This window comes from Colius striatus, chromosome 5 (genome assembly GCF_028858725.1).
Source record: "Colius striatus isolate bColStr4 chromosome 5, bColStr4.1.hap1, whole genome shotgun sequence".
Classification (NCBI taxonomy): domain Eukaryota; kingdom Metazoa; phylum Chordata; class Aves; order Coliiformes; family Coliidae; genus Colius; species Colius striatus.
Window position 1 is genome coordinate 37,672,984 of NC_084763.1, and position 15,615 is coordinate 37,688,598.

The 15,615-nt window shown below is 39.4% G+C and overlaps 1 protein-coding gene across 4 annotated transcripts in view; it reads left to right on the top strand.

The window, feature by feature from the left end:
* Positions 1–14,948, top strand: part of CTDSPL (CTD small phosphatase like) — an 86,878-nt gene extending 71,930 nt beyond the window's left edge. For all 4 annotated transcript variants that reach the window (XM_061997314.1, XM_061997315.1, XM_061997316.1 and 1 more), the window contains 3 exons: positions 4,703–4,795; positions 6,383–6,568; positions 8,494–14,948. In XM_061997314.1, coding sequence (XP_061853298.1) covers positions 4,703–4,795; positions 6,383–6,568; positions 8,494–8,619 — 405 coding nt within the window. In that variant the 3' untranslated portion in view covers positions 8,620–14,948. The remainder of the gene's footprint in view (positions 1–4,702; positions 4,796–6,382; positions 6,569–8,493) is intronic.
* The last annotated feature ends 667 nt before the right edge of the window (positions 14,949–15,615 follow it).

A 15,615-nucleotide genomic window follows, 5' to 3' on the forward strand; every position in this document is an offset into this window, starting at 1 on the left:
CCTTGGAACCCCATTTCAGAGGTGCCCAGTCAGAAAGGAATTTGAAATTGTATGAGATTCTTCAGATTTCTTATACTGAAAATACAGGTTATGACAAATTCAGTTGCTGCATGCTTGGAAGAGTTTTGAGACAGATTTATTTAACAAGTTTTTTTCATAGAAAATGTTGTAGTTTTTTTGTTGTGAACAGAGATGTTGAAGAAAGGCTGTCATTTGTTTGGGGAGTTTATTTTTCTTTATGTCACTTAGAATCTAAAAGTCAGAGAGACTCTTCCTTCTTACAGGGAGGACAATTAAAATCATCATCTTAAAGGGTGCTTGGGTAAACCAGCTTCCCTGGATTATTTTTTCTGAACATTTTGTCAGTCTTTCTCTAGCTTTATTTACTTTGTCTTTAGAAAGGATTTGTTAGTTTATTTTACAAGGATATAATTCATGTGTGGAGATAACTCTCTTTCCTTCTGTTACGGGTCTTTGGACGCCTGCAGGGACTGTGCCCCTGTCTACCAGTCTACAGAGCAGCTAAAGTTACAGGAGATGAATCCCATGCTTTGTGTTGGAAATGATGGCACAGAATCAAAAGGGCAGTTCTAATGCAAGCTGACACTCTTCTGGCCAGTTCTGTCATTTTTCTCTGCTTCCCTGAATAAAAGGAAATCAGAACTGGCCCCCTCTTCTGTCAAACTATAAGTGACAAACTGTGGGTCTAGTGAAATGGGTTGCAACTGAGAGTGCTCATCAGAGGGAGCTCACTGAGGGTGAAAGTACTGTTTAGTCCCCTTAATATAACTTCTGCAAGAACATGTCCTCTCTTTTTGGAGCATGCTTTCAGTTTCACAAGTGGAGAGCAATTGCAACCCTCAGGTTCGAAACTGTGTTAAATAGTGCTTTAATCTCCAACAAGTGAAGATTTTTAGGATATGCTGGTCCTTTGTCTTTTATCCAAGATGACTTGCGATGCTTTTGTGCAGTGTCAGAGTAAAGAGGCAGCCAGGAAGAATTTGATTTGGTGTTACTTAGAATTTCGTTCTTGAACATGATTTGTTTATGGAGTAAAACTACTTTGTAGGTGTGTCTTGTTAGTTTTTTAATTCAATTAACAATTACATATGTTTAGTTGTTGAAAGATAAAGAAATATCTGTCATATACGCTTTCAATTTAATGTACAATCTGGGTTGTTGGAGGAAAAAGCTGTCTCAATAATCAGCTTCCTTTCTATAAAGGACAAAATGGGTTAATTTTCTTGCAGAAGGCTGTGGCCTGGTTCAAGTAATCCAGGATAGGCTGTATCCTTTCTAGCTGGCCTATTCTTGGTTACTTGCACTGGGAGGCAACCACAACTCTGTGAACGAGAGAGAAGAGGCTCAAGGACACGGGTTATTTTCTGCTTGCTGTTAAGAAGATGCACCCAGCCTACAAAACAGATTACAGGAGCTCGAGTTGTTACAGGCAGATTTCTTGGTCATTTCTTGAAGATTTTGTTATTTTGAAGCTGGTTTTAAAAAGCAGTTCTTTTTACCTGATTTAATTGATTGAAGTTCAGTTATGTTTCTCTTTTGGTTCACAAATACTGAGTCTTTTTAGGTTAAGACTGCTTTGAGGCATAGAAAATGTATGTGGGCAATACCAAATGCTTGAAAACAATTAAAGGTAATTGCTTGTGTTCTGCCATTAGCAGCTGTAAGTACAGAATCCTGTGAAAACATGCCTAGTGCCTGATTCGGGCCTTAACATTTTAAGAGGAAAGATCATTTTAAAATTTAAAAAAAGTCTGTAATTCTCTAAATTCTTACTTTGATAAGGAAGAAATTAGTGAGCATAGCACACAATACAGAAAAGCTGGAGGATTTCAGTCTTTTTTTCACGTCCTGAAAGTATATAAATCTCAGAAAAATGCCAGGAGCCAGTTAGTCTAGAGACTTAAACTGAAGCCATCAGGCGAGAGAGGAAAGCCAAGCCACAAATAATAAACATGTGGCATTGAGATTCAAATCCCGCCACTGACAGAGTAAAGGGGAAAAAATTCCAAATGAGGAGGAAGAGGAGAAAAGAGCTGCAGTGTCAGTTGAAGAAAGCTTTTTATGTGAAATAAACCAAAGAGATTTTGTAGCCCAGGATACCAGTACAGTTGCAGATCTTCCAGAACTTCTCAGAAAAACTTCAAGGAGAACAAACCATCCAGAGGATTAAGATAATGTTGTTCTGGGGGAAAAAAATGAACCAAAAAACCAAAACCAGTGTTGTGTTTCAAAAAATAAAACAAAACAAAAACCCAGCAAGTTGGAGGAGTTGGGGCTCTTTAGAGAGAAAGAGATGATTAAGGGGAAAAAATGGTGAGGCCTTATATTAAGAGATCATATTTATTATTAATAAAGCATTTAACATAAGAAGCAAGTGTCTTGGCCTGAGCCCAGTGGGTGAGATTTAAGACAAAACAGCAAAAGAAAATCAAGTAGAGGAGGTTGAGGGTGCTCTCTGGTGGGTCAGGACATCTAAACTGCAGAAAGAATACAGTTTAAAATGGTGTGTGCTAGGGGCTCATACTGACTAGTTGCAGTATTAGGAGAGCTGCAAATTTCCAGAGTACGTATTATAAGTACTTGTTCTGATAAGCCCTCTCCTGTCCACAAGCCTGTGGTTAAGGAGCTCTCGATCTGTCTCTTTATGTAGGAGGGGGGTTATGTTGCAAGCAAGCAAAGTTCATATCCTTGGCTTGGAGTTTGTAATTACATTCCAAGTGGAAATACTTCACTGACACAGGCAGAGAGAGAGACGGAGAGAGCAAAGAGGAAGCTTGTTTTGCTGTGACTGAAAACACTAGGTTATAAAAGATACCCAATACTAGATTCTATCACTCGATATCCAAGAATGACTTTAAGACTTTGGAGTGTCCCTTTGTGCCCTTAAAATACATGCAGGAATATCATTTAAGGCTGAAAAGCTTAAAGCTTCTTATGAACTATAGAGTTAAGGAGGAGCTTGCATCTTACTCTTTCTAACTGGCAAGTGGGATAGCAGTTTTCTGGGCCTCCAGATGTGGAGACTGCAGCTTTCTTGCTACCTCCGTCTGTAAAATATTGAAGGAATAATTTGGAAAGGAAAAACTACAAAACAGCTTTGTGCAGTATGAGTTAAGTAAAAAAATTAATTGGATTGTTACAGGAGAGGAAATTACTTGATTTACGACTAGCGAAATACCGGAAATTTTGCTGCAGTTATCTGGAAAGAGAGGTGCGTTGAGGTACATCTGTTAACTCTCTTTAATTCATAAAATGCCACATTTATTTAATTGATTGCTTAAGTGCTGCTGTGGTTGTTAAAAAAAAAAATCTGGGTTATAAATTGTTACATGTATCAAAGTTTGAATGTCTTGCTTCAATGTGAGTTAAACTTTATAGAAACAAAATAGATCATGTCTTCATGCTGTGAAGTGGGAAAGTAACTAACATTTCTGCTTTGGTCATTAAGGTACAGCTCCATCATATATATTTTCAATACAACTTTGCCTTCAGATTTAGGTTTTTAATTTCAAGTCCCTATCATACCACTTTAATTTTTTTTTCTTCTCTTACTATGGTTTTAATTGTTTCACTTCAGTTTACGATGGCATTTCCATCTTTTTCTCCTTCAGGCTTTTTCTCGGGGTGCCTTATGTTTTTTACCTAACGTGGATGTAGTAAAATACATACAATTAATCCAGTTCTATGTAACAAAGAAATAAATCCCTGAAGTTGCATCAGTTCTGAATTCCGTTATATGCCAGATTTCTCCACTTCAAATGTACAATAGTAAGGATTGTTTGCCAAATGAAGATAAAATGCTGCCAGTGTTTTCTTTAAAACTTTTAATCTAAGTGCAAACAAGATAGAAAAATATTTTTCAAGCAGACTCCCCTCTTCAGCTTCCCAGTATATTGTGAACTACTTGTAAGCTTTCTGAGCAGCAGTTATCTTATCTTGGTATTTTATGTGAACACAAATCATCATCTTGCTCTTAAAAGAGAGGCAAGGAGGCTCTCTAATATCGAGTAACAAGGTTGTTGACAGTGGGCAGCCAAGCTTGCCTGTGTGGTTGGCAGTGCAGAAAGGCACTTTGCCACCGAATTTTGAAAGCAGCATTTGCTAGACATTCTTCATGGTGCTGTGAAGGGTTGTGGTGAAAGCTCTCTGCAGAGCTGGATGACTGATAACTGTCTATAGTGGGACATGGTGCATGGTGCCTGGAATTTCGGAAATTAAAGATCTGTCCTGTGAAAGAAAACAGTTCCCTCTTATGCAATTCCTGTCATCACAGAGGTTTCATCAGATTTATTCCTTCTGTAAAGCTCTTCAGGACTTGAAGACACAAGTACCGAAATCATTTTGGTTGAGAGGTCTGAATCCTTGTTTCTGGAGAAACCCTACTGTCTGGCTTTGCTTTTAATGAGATTTTTCAAGAAGCATCACTCCAGATGATGCACAGTATTTGCAATTGCATAATCAGCATGGGTCTTGGCAGCCCATGCATTCAAATTTCTCATTATTGGATGCCGACTTTTATCTTGTACGGTTTTTTTCTTTCAGCATTTCATTTGAACTGCTTCCATGTTAATTTTTGTTTCTTCAAGCCTTAAGATTACAGGAGTGTTTTGAGGTGGTTTGATTTTTTTCTTTGCCTTTTCCCTTAAACACCATTTAACCTAAGTAGTTGTCATCATTCCAGGTTTATGTATTGAAACGACCACATGTGGATGAGTTTCTTCAGAGGATGGGAGAGCTTTTTGAATGTGTACTCTTCACAGCCAGTCTAGCCAAGGTTTGTGCCTCTCTTCGTCTCATAAGACCTTATGGTACTGGTCAGTGGACTTTTGTTTGGTTTTCTATGGATTATTATTTCCACAGTTGGTACTATCTTAATTTTTCCCCTTCTTTTCTGCTTCTTTGTCTGACAGTGTGTACTTTGTCTGCTAGTGTGTGGGTAAGTGTTTCCATGGTAACACCATCACATATGGGCTTGTCTCATAATGTAGCCTCCATGCATTGCTCATAATGCCAATATGAAAGGCTCACAAGTTACCATGGTTATAGTGAGAAATTAGAACAAATAGCTTGCGAGTAAAGCAGTATGTAAAAGCTGGGCATGAAATAAAACTCACCATGTTTGATCACTACGTGGTCAACCAGTGATTCAGAAATTTACTGCATCTGAAAACTGAGAACATGATTCTGTTCTGTCAAGGTGCAATTGCAATCCGGAGCTACAAGATTAGACGTTTTGTAAAGCTTTGAAACAACGACAGGAATATTTTGTGCCCTCCAGTAGCCAGTAGTACTTCGTAGGTAGTTTTGTGGTAGACATTTCAGTAGTGGATATCTTAAATTCTTTACTTCTTTCCATGTATTATATTTGTGGTGTCTTGTTTGTAAAATGGTATTTATTATTTCTAAGTAATTAGCATAGCAAGCTTTTACTCCAGCATAGTGTGGACATGATGGAAGGGGACAAGACCTGGTTTGATCTGCTGTAGTGCATTCTTATCAGAGGATTCTTCCCTGCACTCTGTTTGCCATTTTCTGTTCAATCACACTGTGAAAATCCTAAATAGTGGAAACATTTCATACTGCACTCAGATGTCTGACAGTTTTCATAGTCAAAAGGGGATTGATTTCAACATCAGTTTTGTGTCTCATTTTAAAAGAGGAAAATGGTAACTGCTATCCTGCAAAAAACAAGTTATAGCTACCATTTTCATGTATATGGTTATTTCATGTTCTAGTTTGGATACCATATCAATAATTGGATTCTAAACTATGCCTCAAAATATAATCTTGTCTACATAAAGGGGCAATTCATGAATATTTTTCCCAATCATGTCTCTGATCTCTTATGTCCTAATTATGCAATTTGATAAACTTGAGATTCTTACTGAGCCAGTCTCTTTAAGGACATCCTTTGAAAAACCACATCAAGCTCAAGTGCATTCATTGCAGTTCACCTTCAGAGGCACGTGACAATGAATCAGTTGTGGAAATGGCTTCATAGAGATTTTCTGCTAGCATTGGCTGGTTGTATGGTAATTTTAGGTGAGATCTCTGTATCCATCAACATCTAGATAACTCTTAGGGCCAACTGAGAGTTATCTTAAAACCTAATAAATAAATCACAGGAAATATCAGTGTGCAGGTTAGCCTCCCATAGAAAGATAACCCTCCTACTTCTGTGTTATCTCTCTGTTAATCACTTCAGGTTTGCAGGCATGTAAGTTAATTAACAAAGAGCAGGGAAGAAAATGAAGAAAGGGCGTTTTCTCTGAAACTGTTATGTGTCCCTTGTCTCTGTAGTTCTATGAATTAGCCTTGCCTGCACATTGCTAACCTCACGTTTCTAACTTCTGTTTTCAAGTATGCAGACCCAGTAGCTGACTTACTGGATCGCTGGGGTGTGTTCAGGGCAAGGCTTTTTAGAGAATCCTGTGTTTTCCACCGAGGAAATTATGTGAAGGATCTGAGTCGACTGGGACGTGAGCTGAGTAAAGTTATTATAGTAGATAATTCTCCTGCTTCTTACATCTTCCATCCTGAAAATGCAGTAAGTATTCTTAAGTGTTCAAAGTACTCAAGCATAACTTTATCTTTCTGTTCTGTGCCCAGACTTCCTGATTCAGAAAATAGCCTTTCAGAACACTTAACTGTATTAGCCTCTGTATTTCCTTAGACTACAGGTAGATTCTGGTATTCACTGCCAAATGGTGAAGGACTCAGGCAAACTGATCTTGACAGCACTTCGTAGTCATGACTGTTCATCTGCTTTCAGTTTTAGCTCTTGGCATGAAGTCCATCAGTTTTGAGAAATACCTGTAGTGTAGAACCTGTGTGACTAACCCAGCTCTGAAAAGCAAAGCTACCCTCCAGCATTAATTTTGTTCTTTGGAAAGGATGGTTTACTTGACCTGCTTTTGGTACTCCCATCTCTTTTTCATTGTGGGAATGAAAATATTTTTGTTAGACAAGATAACGAATGCTTTAGTTCTTTACTATCCCACTTCTGTATTTGTGTCTGAGGGGAAGGAAAATATGATCCTTTTGTGGTGTTATGCTTCTCCTTTTAAGTATTTCTGTATTAACTCACTTCATAGTTAGAAGTGTTAGTCACCAAGTTCTTCAGGTTTTAGGAAGGATGAAAGGCAGATAACAGTCCTTCAAGGGAGAATGATTAGAAGCAATGTGCATTTTCACTCTGTGTTTCCTGTCAGCTCAGGAAGTTGTGATGGAATGATCTGGCACGTGCTTCATCCATTGCTGCAGTCAGTACAGATGCTCACATCTGGTTTGTAGCTGCCAGGATAGTAAGCTGGAGCTCCCTTTAAGTGTACTGGCTTTTAACCAGGCTGTGCAATGATTTCTTTCACGGTTTCAGGCCACCTTGTTTTGTGAACTGTTAAAATACGTGTAGGAATTTTTTGTTTAGTGTCACTGTTCTGCATCGGTCTGCCTCTCCAGAAGAGCTTTTTTATTTTTACATGAGCTATTTGTCTTGCAGCATTCAGCTTTTAAATCCAACTCTCAGTACTGCCATGCCCTGAATGATTGGTTGAAAATATTTTTCTGGTTGATGCCACACATGGTTTAAAGTTGCTATTTATAATAAACCAGAACCTGTAGCTCTAACTTACGTTCATGGTTAAAACTAAAAACCTGATCCAGATTGTCATTTGGTATCTTGGAATTCACAGCCAAGAAAATAATGAGCTGTAGAAATTTGGGAGTTGAAATTAAGGGCTTTGTCAGAGTGGTTTAATCATGTAGAGAAAAGTGCTGCTAGCTAACTATTGGAGTCTCTGCAGAAACCAGAGCTTGTAACAAGATCCAAAATAGTCTTTAAAAGACCTTAGTACATACTTCCATAGTGAAGATACACAGAACTCCTTCCCCAAATCCTGCCCACATATTTAAGAAGTGATTTTGTATGCATTATATACTGAACCCATGCTTAAGGTCTTATTTTTTTCATCAGAGAACTGTTCTGTACTTGCTGTTTAAGTATTTCCTCTGCAGCTTCATGCCAGAGGGTTTGTTGCTGCATGCCTGTGTTTAGTGACTCATACTGATAATACTTGGAGGGGGGGCAAAAAAAGACTTTCCTGTAAATAAAGTGTCAGTACAGCTTCATAACCTCACTTATCTTTCCAGTGTATTATGAATATAAAGAGGGCAGAGCAAATCGAGCTGTCCAGTGTTGGGTCATGTAGTTTACCTGGACATGGAGGAGAAGGTCAGCTGCATGTCAGCTGTTTTACAGTGGGATTTGGAAGGTCAAGTGTTGTACACAGTTGGATTTGGGTTTGTGGTTGCATACTAGAAAACGTGAAGTTAAACCTGGACTTGAATGCTAATGTCTAGCAATTTGTCTTACTGTGGTGGCAATGAACATTGATGGGACATCTACACAAGCAAAAGTCACGTGCTCTTTGCATCATGAAGATACCTTAATATGTGTTGGTTGCTTTGTTTCAGGTGCCTGTGCAGTCCTGGTTTGATGACATGACAGACACAGAGCTGCTAGATCTTATTCCTTTCTTTGAAGGACTAAGCAAAGAGGAAGAAGTTTACAGTATGCTTCATAAACTCTGCAACAGGTAGCCCTTAACTTTGACTGACTTCTGCTACTAGATTGCAGTTGCTAGAGGCTGTCTCCATCTTCTGCAGCTCTTTCAAATGTAAGCTCTGGGGAGGTCACCCCTGTCAGAAGTGCTACTTTTGATCTTCCTGTTACATTGGACACGAAGGACAATCATGAGTGATGCTATTAAGCCTTCGGAAGCCTGACTCCTAAGGTCATGTGTTCAGACTACTTTTTTTAAAGGAAAAAAAAAAAGCTATTTTAAATTGAACTATTTTAATGAATTTCATAAATGGACATCTTTTACTGGATCAGCTTTTCTTAAAACATGCCAAAAAAAGAAGCTTGTATTTCAGCAGTTGAATTTCTCTCCCTTTCTTCCCCTCCCACTATGCAGACAATTTTACCCCCCTGCTTAGAGCAGTTGACCTGACTCTGAATTTTTTCTTACAGAATGAAGTGCCTTTTTGAATGTTATTTTAAGATTAAAAAAAAAATCATTTTTGTATAAGACGTATTTCCAGACATCTTTAGTCTTGTATTGTCTAAATGCTTTAAAAGGAAAAAGGAAAAATTTTATAGAGCACTGTAATATATAACAAAGGAAAAACAAAGATGCTGGGTTCCTGTTTCCACGATGACAAGAAGTTGTATTTGTCATGCTCTGAAGGTTTAAGCATTTGTGGGAGGGTTGATTCGGGTTAATTACACGGTTGTTTCACTGAGAACGGTTTTTGGGCACAGTTTTGAACATATCTGCAGTTGTTTGAGTATTGGGGAGTGACGGAATTGATAAAACAAAGTGGCTAACAGATCTAAAGCACCTTTCATTCTAGATGAAGTTCTGTTTGTTTCTGCTTACGCACAACTGCCATGCCTCTCTTTTTTTGGAAAACCATTATCTTGGGAGAACAAGGAGGAGATCTATTTATTAGTTTAAGATTCTTTTCTTTAAAAAACAAAAAAGCAAACAACAACAGAAAAAAAAACCCATCTGGGCAAGCTGGATCTGTATTGAGCTGTTTGGGGTACTTTTTTTTCTTTTAATTGCTGCTACTGTGTACTCACCAAATGGAGTAGACCATCGGCTGTTAATACTGTTTTTGCCACTGTGCCTGTGCTATGAGACATTTTCTGTAAGCTGCAAACTTGGGCAATAAATAAAATACAGGCTTCATAACCCACCCCAATGTAGTAATCCCACAGTATCTGATATACCAGAGCACTCAGCTAAAGGTGACCTGTAAAGGATCTTTTTTTCAATTTTCAATTGGGATAATGCCCTCTCTTTAGTATATAAGAACGCTAAAAGTACTTTTTTCCCCACCCACCCCCTCAATCTGTGGTTTGTATTTCCTCCCTAAAGTGTAAGGTGCAGATTGGGAGCTTCATGGAGTCTTGATAGAAGGGCAGAAGTTACTAGCCTGGACTAAAACTGGCCCTCTGGCTTTGCAGTTGAGTATGTCTCATCTCTGAGCCCGAGAACCACTTTATCATCTTCTGTAGTGTCACAGGTACCATTTCAAAAGAATAACTTAAATATATTAAGCCTTTGAAGAAGAAGGCACGCTTTCCTCACTTTCCAGTGCCACCTTTTCATTATCATCTGCACCAGAAATCTACAAACACAGAAACTACGGCCGTGTTTGGCTGCCGTCGGCAAAGACACAGTGGAGTGCTGGGTGCTTCTAATTAGCTAAATTTTGACTAGCAGATCCCCATTGCCTCTCCTGTTGTTCTCTGAAAGTCTTGACAACTTGGAAGCAAGGAAAAAATTGGTATTAAAGCACTGGTGAAGCAGCTTAACAAATTCTTTCATAGAAGGGCAGGCCAGCCTCCCAGGCAGAGAGTAGATTTCGTGTAGGTGCAGTCTAAGGCTGAGAGGTGACTTGGGCCCTTGCAGTGCAGCTGTGCTCCAGCCGCTCGCCATGTCTTGTTCCGAGGGCTGGCAGGGACAGTCCCTCGGTGACACTCGTGAGTCTCCACGGCATCACCCCCTTGTTTCCTTACCAGCTGGCATTACCTTAGTGCTGTACAATTCTGTGCCACAACAAAGAAAAGCTGTCCAATTTAAAATCATAACCAAGCAACCTGTGTCGTTTAAAAGAAATGGAAATAAAGGAAGGCCTACAGGTTCTGGTTAGTCCATTAACGTTTACCTTCAGTTTAAGATTGTTTAGCTTTATATTTCACTTCAGAGTAATGAAACTGTAAGCTGCCAAAAAAAGTTGTTCTCTGAGCAGTATTTTCAACTGTGCTTGTAGCTTCTAGGCTTCAACCACAGTTTGCAGGGAAGTATTCAGGTTGTAGTTAGTTGTGCAGGTATGAGAGGAATGGCTGGAAAAAACTGAAAGACTTTCTCCATAGCATTAGACCAAACAATCTTCCAATGAGACAATAAATAACACCCCTACCCCCCGACATCACCATGTTACGGTTGTGACCCGTTGTACGTGAGATGAACCATGTCATCAGTTTGCATTTCTGAAAGCAGCGATTTCATGAACCAGTTGCCTTAAGTCTGTGAATGAATGTTGATTATTATAAAGTGTCTTGTATTGTTTTAAAATCCACATAGAATGGACAACTGAACTTCTGAACCAGCTTCTGGAAGAATGGTTCTGGTGCTGTTCTGTACCACCCTGTGTTTTCTGTATCAATTATTTTTGGCTCTTGAAATCCAGAGTTTCCAAAAATAACCCCAGTTCTTTTAAGTTAGTTACAACATTGAAATGACACTTGGTGACAATGCAAAGGTGAATAGCTTAGCAATGCTTTTGATCTCTGCGGGTATCTTAAGAGTATTTTCTATCACTTCTGAAGAATATTTTTGTTTTAAGCTCATCCTCATTCAAGTAAAATGCTGCTGCCATGTTTGGACTTCCCTGGGCATTCCAATTTGCCCAAAAAGGACCAAACTGACACAGCTGTTTATTTTGACACTGTAATTGTAGTTGAAATTTCCAAATGTTAATGTTTGAGTGAACTTACATAGGTTATATATTTGGAGTTTCTAGACTTTAACAAAGCAATATAGTTCTGTCCATAAAGTCAGATAGCGAGTGGAATGTTTGTACAATTTGCAATACGGGTATTTGATTATATTTTAAATAAAAGATTTTAAGAGTTAAAATGGGGAGGGGAAATACACTTGTTTCCTGAATCTCTTGCATATTTTGAAGTGCAGTTAATGCATGCAGCTCACCAGGGCTGTTAAAAAGCCTGGTTTTCAGTTCTGTTCCTGGATCCTTGTAGAAGCATTTGAAAAAAAATTTTTCCAGTTGGTCATTCTGTTTAGCTAAAGAAATGCTGCCTGGACTGAAGTTCTTTTGTCCTTTTTATGTCGGGTTAAAAAAGGATTTTTTTTTTTTTGGCCTGTATTATAGGTATTTTTAAATTAAAACTGTAAGGCAAAATGCCTGAGATTCCTGAAATCCAGCTGAAGTGTTAATGATGAAATTGATGTTTCTTAACTAGGGCTGTGCGTGGAACACTTGTCAGCTACCTGGGAATGTGGCAGGTTTGCAGTGGGAGAGAGATGTACAATATTGCCATGTTCATTTAAGTGGCTTTGGAAGAATAATTTGTCTCTTTTTTGTTTTGCCCTTGGATCTGTTCTAAACAGCAAAGTTACACGTGAAAGCTCAACACCTGAAGAGATTTGGTTGTCGGTGTACGCAATCACTTTATCACAGCGTGATTTTTATTAGACTGGTTGAGAGACAATAAAGTATCTGAATGACACTGGTATGTGCTGATGTTGCAGCTTTTGAAGTCTCAGTGTAAAAACAAACAAAGGAAATGTGTAGCTCTCTACCTTACAAACACGTCATGCTATGTTTTACAGGTTCTTTTTAAACCAATAAAACACAGTACCGCACAGCCCTATTTGTAAAAGACAAACAAGTTTGTGCCTCTGATTTCCAAGGTGCTGTGATGTTTATGCCTTTGTGGGGCCAGGAGGGAAGGTGAGACTTGCATGGGGCAATTGCTTAGAAGTCTCTGGGCTAACTATGCAAAACCAGCTGTCAGTTTTCTGTTTCACATTGTATTGTAAAAATCCAGCTGACTTTCTTCTTTTTTTTTCCTTTCTTGTTAAAGATCTCTGGGGAACTTAACAGAGGAGTAAGCAATGGAAATGTTTCTTTCTTCTTTTTTTTTTCCTTTTTTAATTTCTCTGATAATGGAGCTGTTTACACTTTAATGCAATGAACAATCCAGTGATACTTGAGAAACACTACAGATACCATATGAGTTTTCAGGAGAGAGAAGTGTTGTCAATCAGGTATTGAAATGGTTTCTTTACTGTCACAAAATAAAAAGATTTTAACAATATAGTTACTTGTGCATGTAATACTTCTCTGGGGAAAAAAAAAGAGTTCCTGCCCTTCTCCTCAATTAACAGTCACTGCCCTAATTTGTCAGGGACTTTATTCCTGCTAATGCACATCCTTGTTAGATAGTATAATGACCCATCTCTGTGCCACTCTCCGCCCTTCTCCTCTCTTTAAGTCACGCATGGGACTCCTCACTGACTACCCTGGCACCTGCCTGTGCAAACAGAGCTGATGAACTACTGATGAACTCTGCTTAATAAATTGGTGGTGTCTCTGGCAGATGTTCCAGCTATTTAGACCTCTTGGATGAGATCATACAATAATTTGTTTGAGTCTCAAAGCTGTGTGACTTCTTTTGAAGGGCTTACTTCATCTACTTGAATAGCTGTTCTTAACATCACTGCCATATCCCAATGAATATCTGAATGAAACACTTTATTTTGGTTGGAAAGTCTATTTTGGGACTTTTATCTGACACAGTAAGACTTAGGCAGAGCCTTCCTTTCTAGGAAAAGGCACGTATTATTAATGCTTTATTAGCAGTAAACCTCAGGCCTGCTAGAATAAACAGCTGGCTCAAGGTAGCACATCAGTTGCAATTAGAAATATTCTGTAGTTATTCCTGTGATCAGTTGGAATGACCTAGGCTGCCTGTACTGGTGGGGTTTTGATCTTATTTTAAGTGGTTTTGGGGTTGTTTTTTGGTTTAGTTTTACCAGTCTCCTTAGCTGCTACTTATGATAAAGATGCCTTTCTTTCACTCAGTAAAATAAGTATTTCAAAATTCATAAAACAGTTGAATCGTAGTGGTGAGAAAGATACTGTTGTTCTATCCTCACTGATTGAAACTAAATGTCTGCAAAACCAAATACATGACAGTCTATACACATGTATGCCTTCCAATAATTATTCCCACCCTCCCTCTCCTTTTTATTGTGTTTCTAACTCAGAAGGAAAGCCAACTGCTCTGAAATTTCCTGCAAGATAGGGTAGGGCTCTTCCAGGTGGGCTGCATCTCCAGGGGATCCTGCAGTCTCCAACAGTTTTCCTGGTAAGCTCCCATCATCATCCAGACTTCCTCCCAGCACAGCTCTGCTGGCAGGAGACCAGGCAAAGTTCTTGTGGACTTCTCTGTTGGTTCTGTAGGAGCTACTGGAAAATAAATGTTCTCTGGGTAGTAAATTGGCTTGGACAGGTTGGCAAACTCAACCTTACAACCTTCCAGGCGTGTTTCATTGAAAGCTGTCTCAAAGTGCTGTGCTGAGAAGCAGGCTGTCCTCTCATTGCCTGATGGACATTTCTGAAGCACACTTAACAGCTTGGACTTCATAGAGATTGTTTTGACTTGATAAAGTAGGTCTGCAGTTTGCACACCTTCCCAAACAGCAATTTGAAAAGGTTAGTTGGGTCATCAGTGAAATCAGCAGCAGAGTTTGTGAGGTGGTGGCTGTGTCAGCTGGGGCTGTTAAAGATCCCCAGACCTCAGCAGACCATCTACTGCAATCATCCCTCTCTCTGCTCTTCTCCCTGCAACTGGCATCATTTCATTTTGCAACCACGTTTTAATTTGGTGATGTAGACACCTTTGACTGGGATGTAAATTGCAAGAAGATGCTGCATAAAGGAAGGAAAAGACTGCTGGACTCCGTTGCCTCAGGCTGGACTCCAGCTAGGACAAGGCTGTTGCTACTTGAAGGCAAACAGAGGAGTCATCTTTAAGCCAGAAACATGTCATCTCCCTCTGAGAAGCACTGTGCTTCTAGATAATGGGGGTTGCTGGTTTGTTCATGCAAATGCAGTGCTACACCACCTGTATATTCCCAGCATTTCTCTAAATGTTGCACTCTGAGGATTGTTGGAGGAGTTACTGGCTTGGCAACAGGTTGTTTTCTTTGTCAGACTTTAATGAACTTTTGTGATGAAAACCAAATTTCTTTACAGTGTGACTTTGTGATTTTTTTTCCATGCTTTGATTCAGTTTGACAATAAACTGTGTTATTTTTTTCATCCTCTTCATGTCTGATTATGCATATAGTTGAGGTCTGCCCCCAGGAATGCCCCTTCTCCCTCTCTCCACATACCATTCTCCTTGGGGGAAATACTGGGGGGAAGGTGCAAGGAGGTTAAAGATTCAGACCAGAAAGTTCTCATTCCATTCCTTCCCCAACTCTTTGGACATAAAATCACAGAATGTGAGAGGTTGGAGGGGACTTGCAGAGATCATCTGGTCCAACCCCCCTGCCAAAGCAGGTTCACCTAATCACCTGAATCAGGACTTGTTGGGCTTCATTAAAGTCTTGACTGCATCAAGGACCTCTTCCTCTAGCACAGCATATTTAGCAGGTGGGTTCTGTTCCTGCTCTCTTTTGGTAACCTGCCGAGGTTTGAATTAATCTTACTGCATCCAAAGCCACTGATGCCTGTAGGTGGGCTAGATAAGGAGCAAGACCCTGGATTCTGGGAGCGGATAAGGTAGTGGGAGAAAACAGATGATGCAGAGTGGTGGGGTTTCCTGTGCAGCGTAGTTTTAGTTCTGTGTGCAGCACCCTTGATAATTGTACCCAAGGCAGCCCCCAAAGCGGGTGATTGATTCCTCAGCTGCCTGTCTTTGGTTTGTGTGGAGAAATGGGAGCCTGAGCACAGGTCAGAAGGCACATCACTCCATTTTCATCCAGGCTG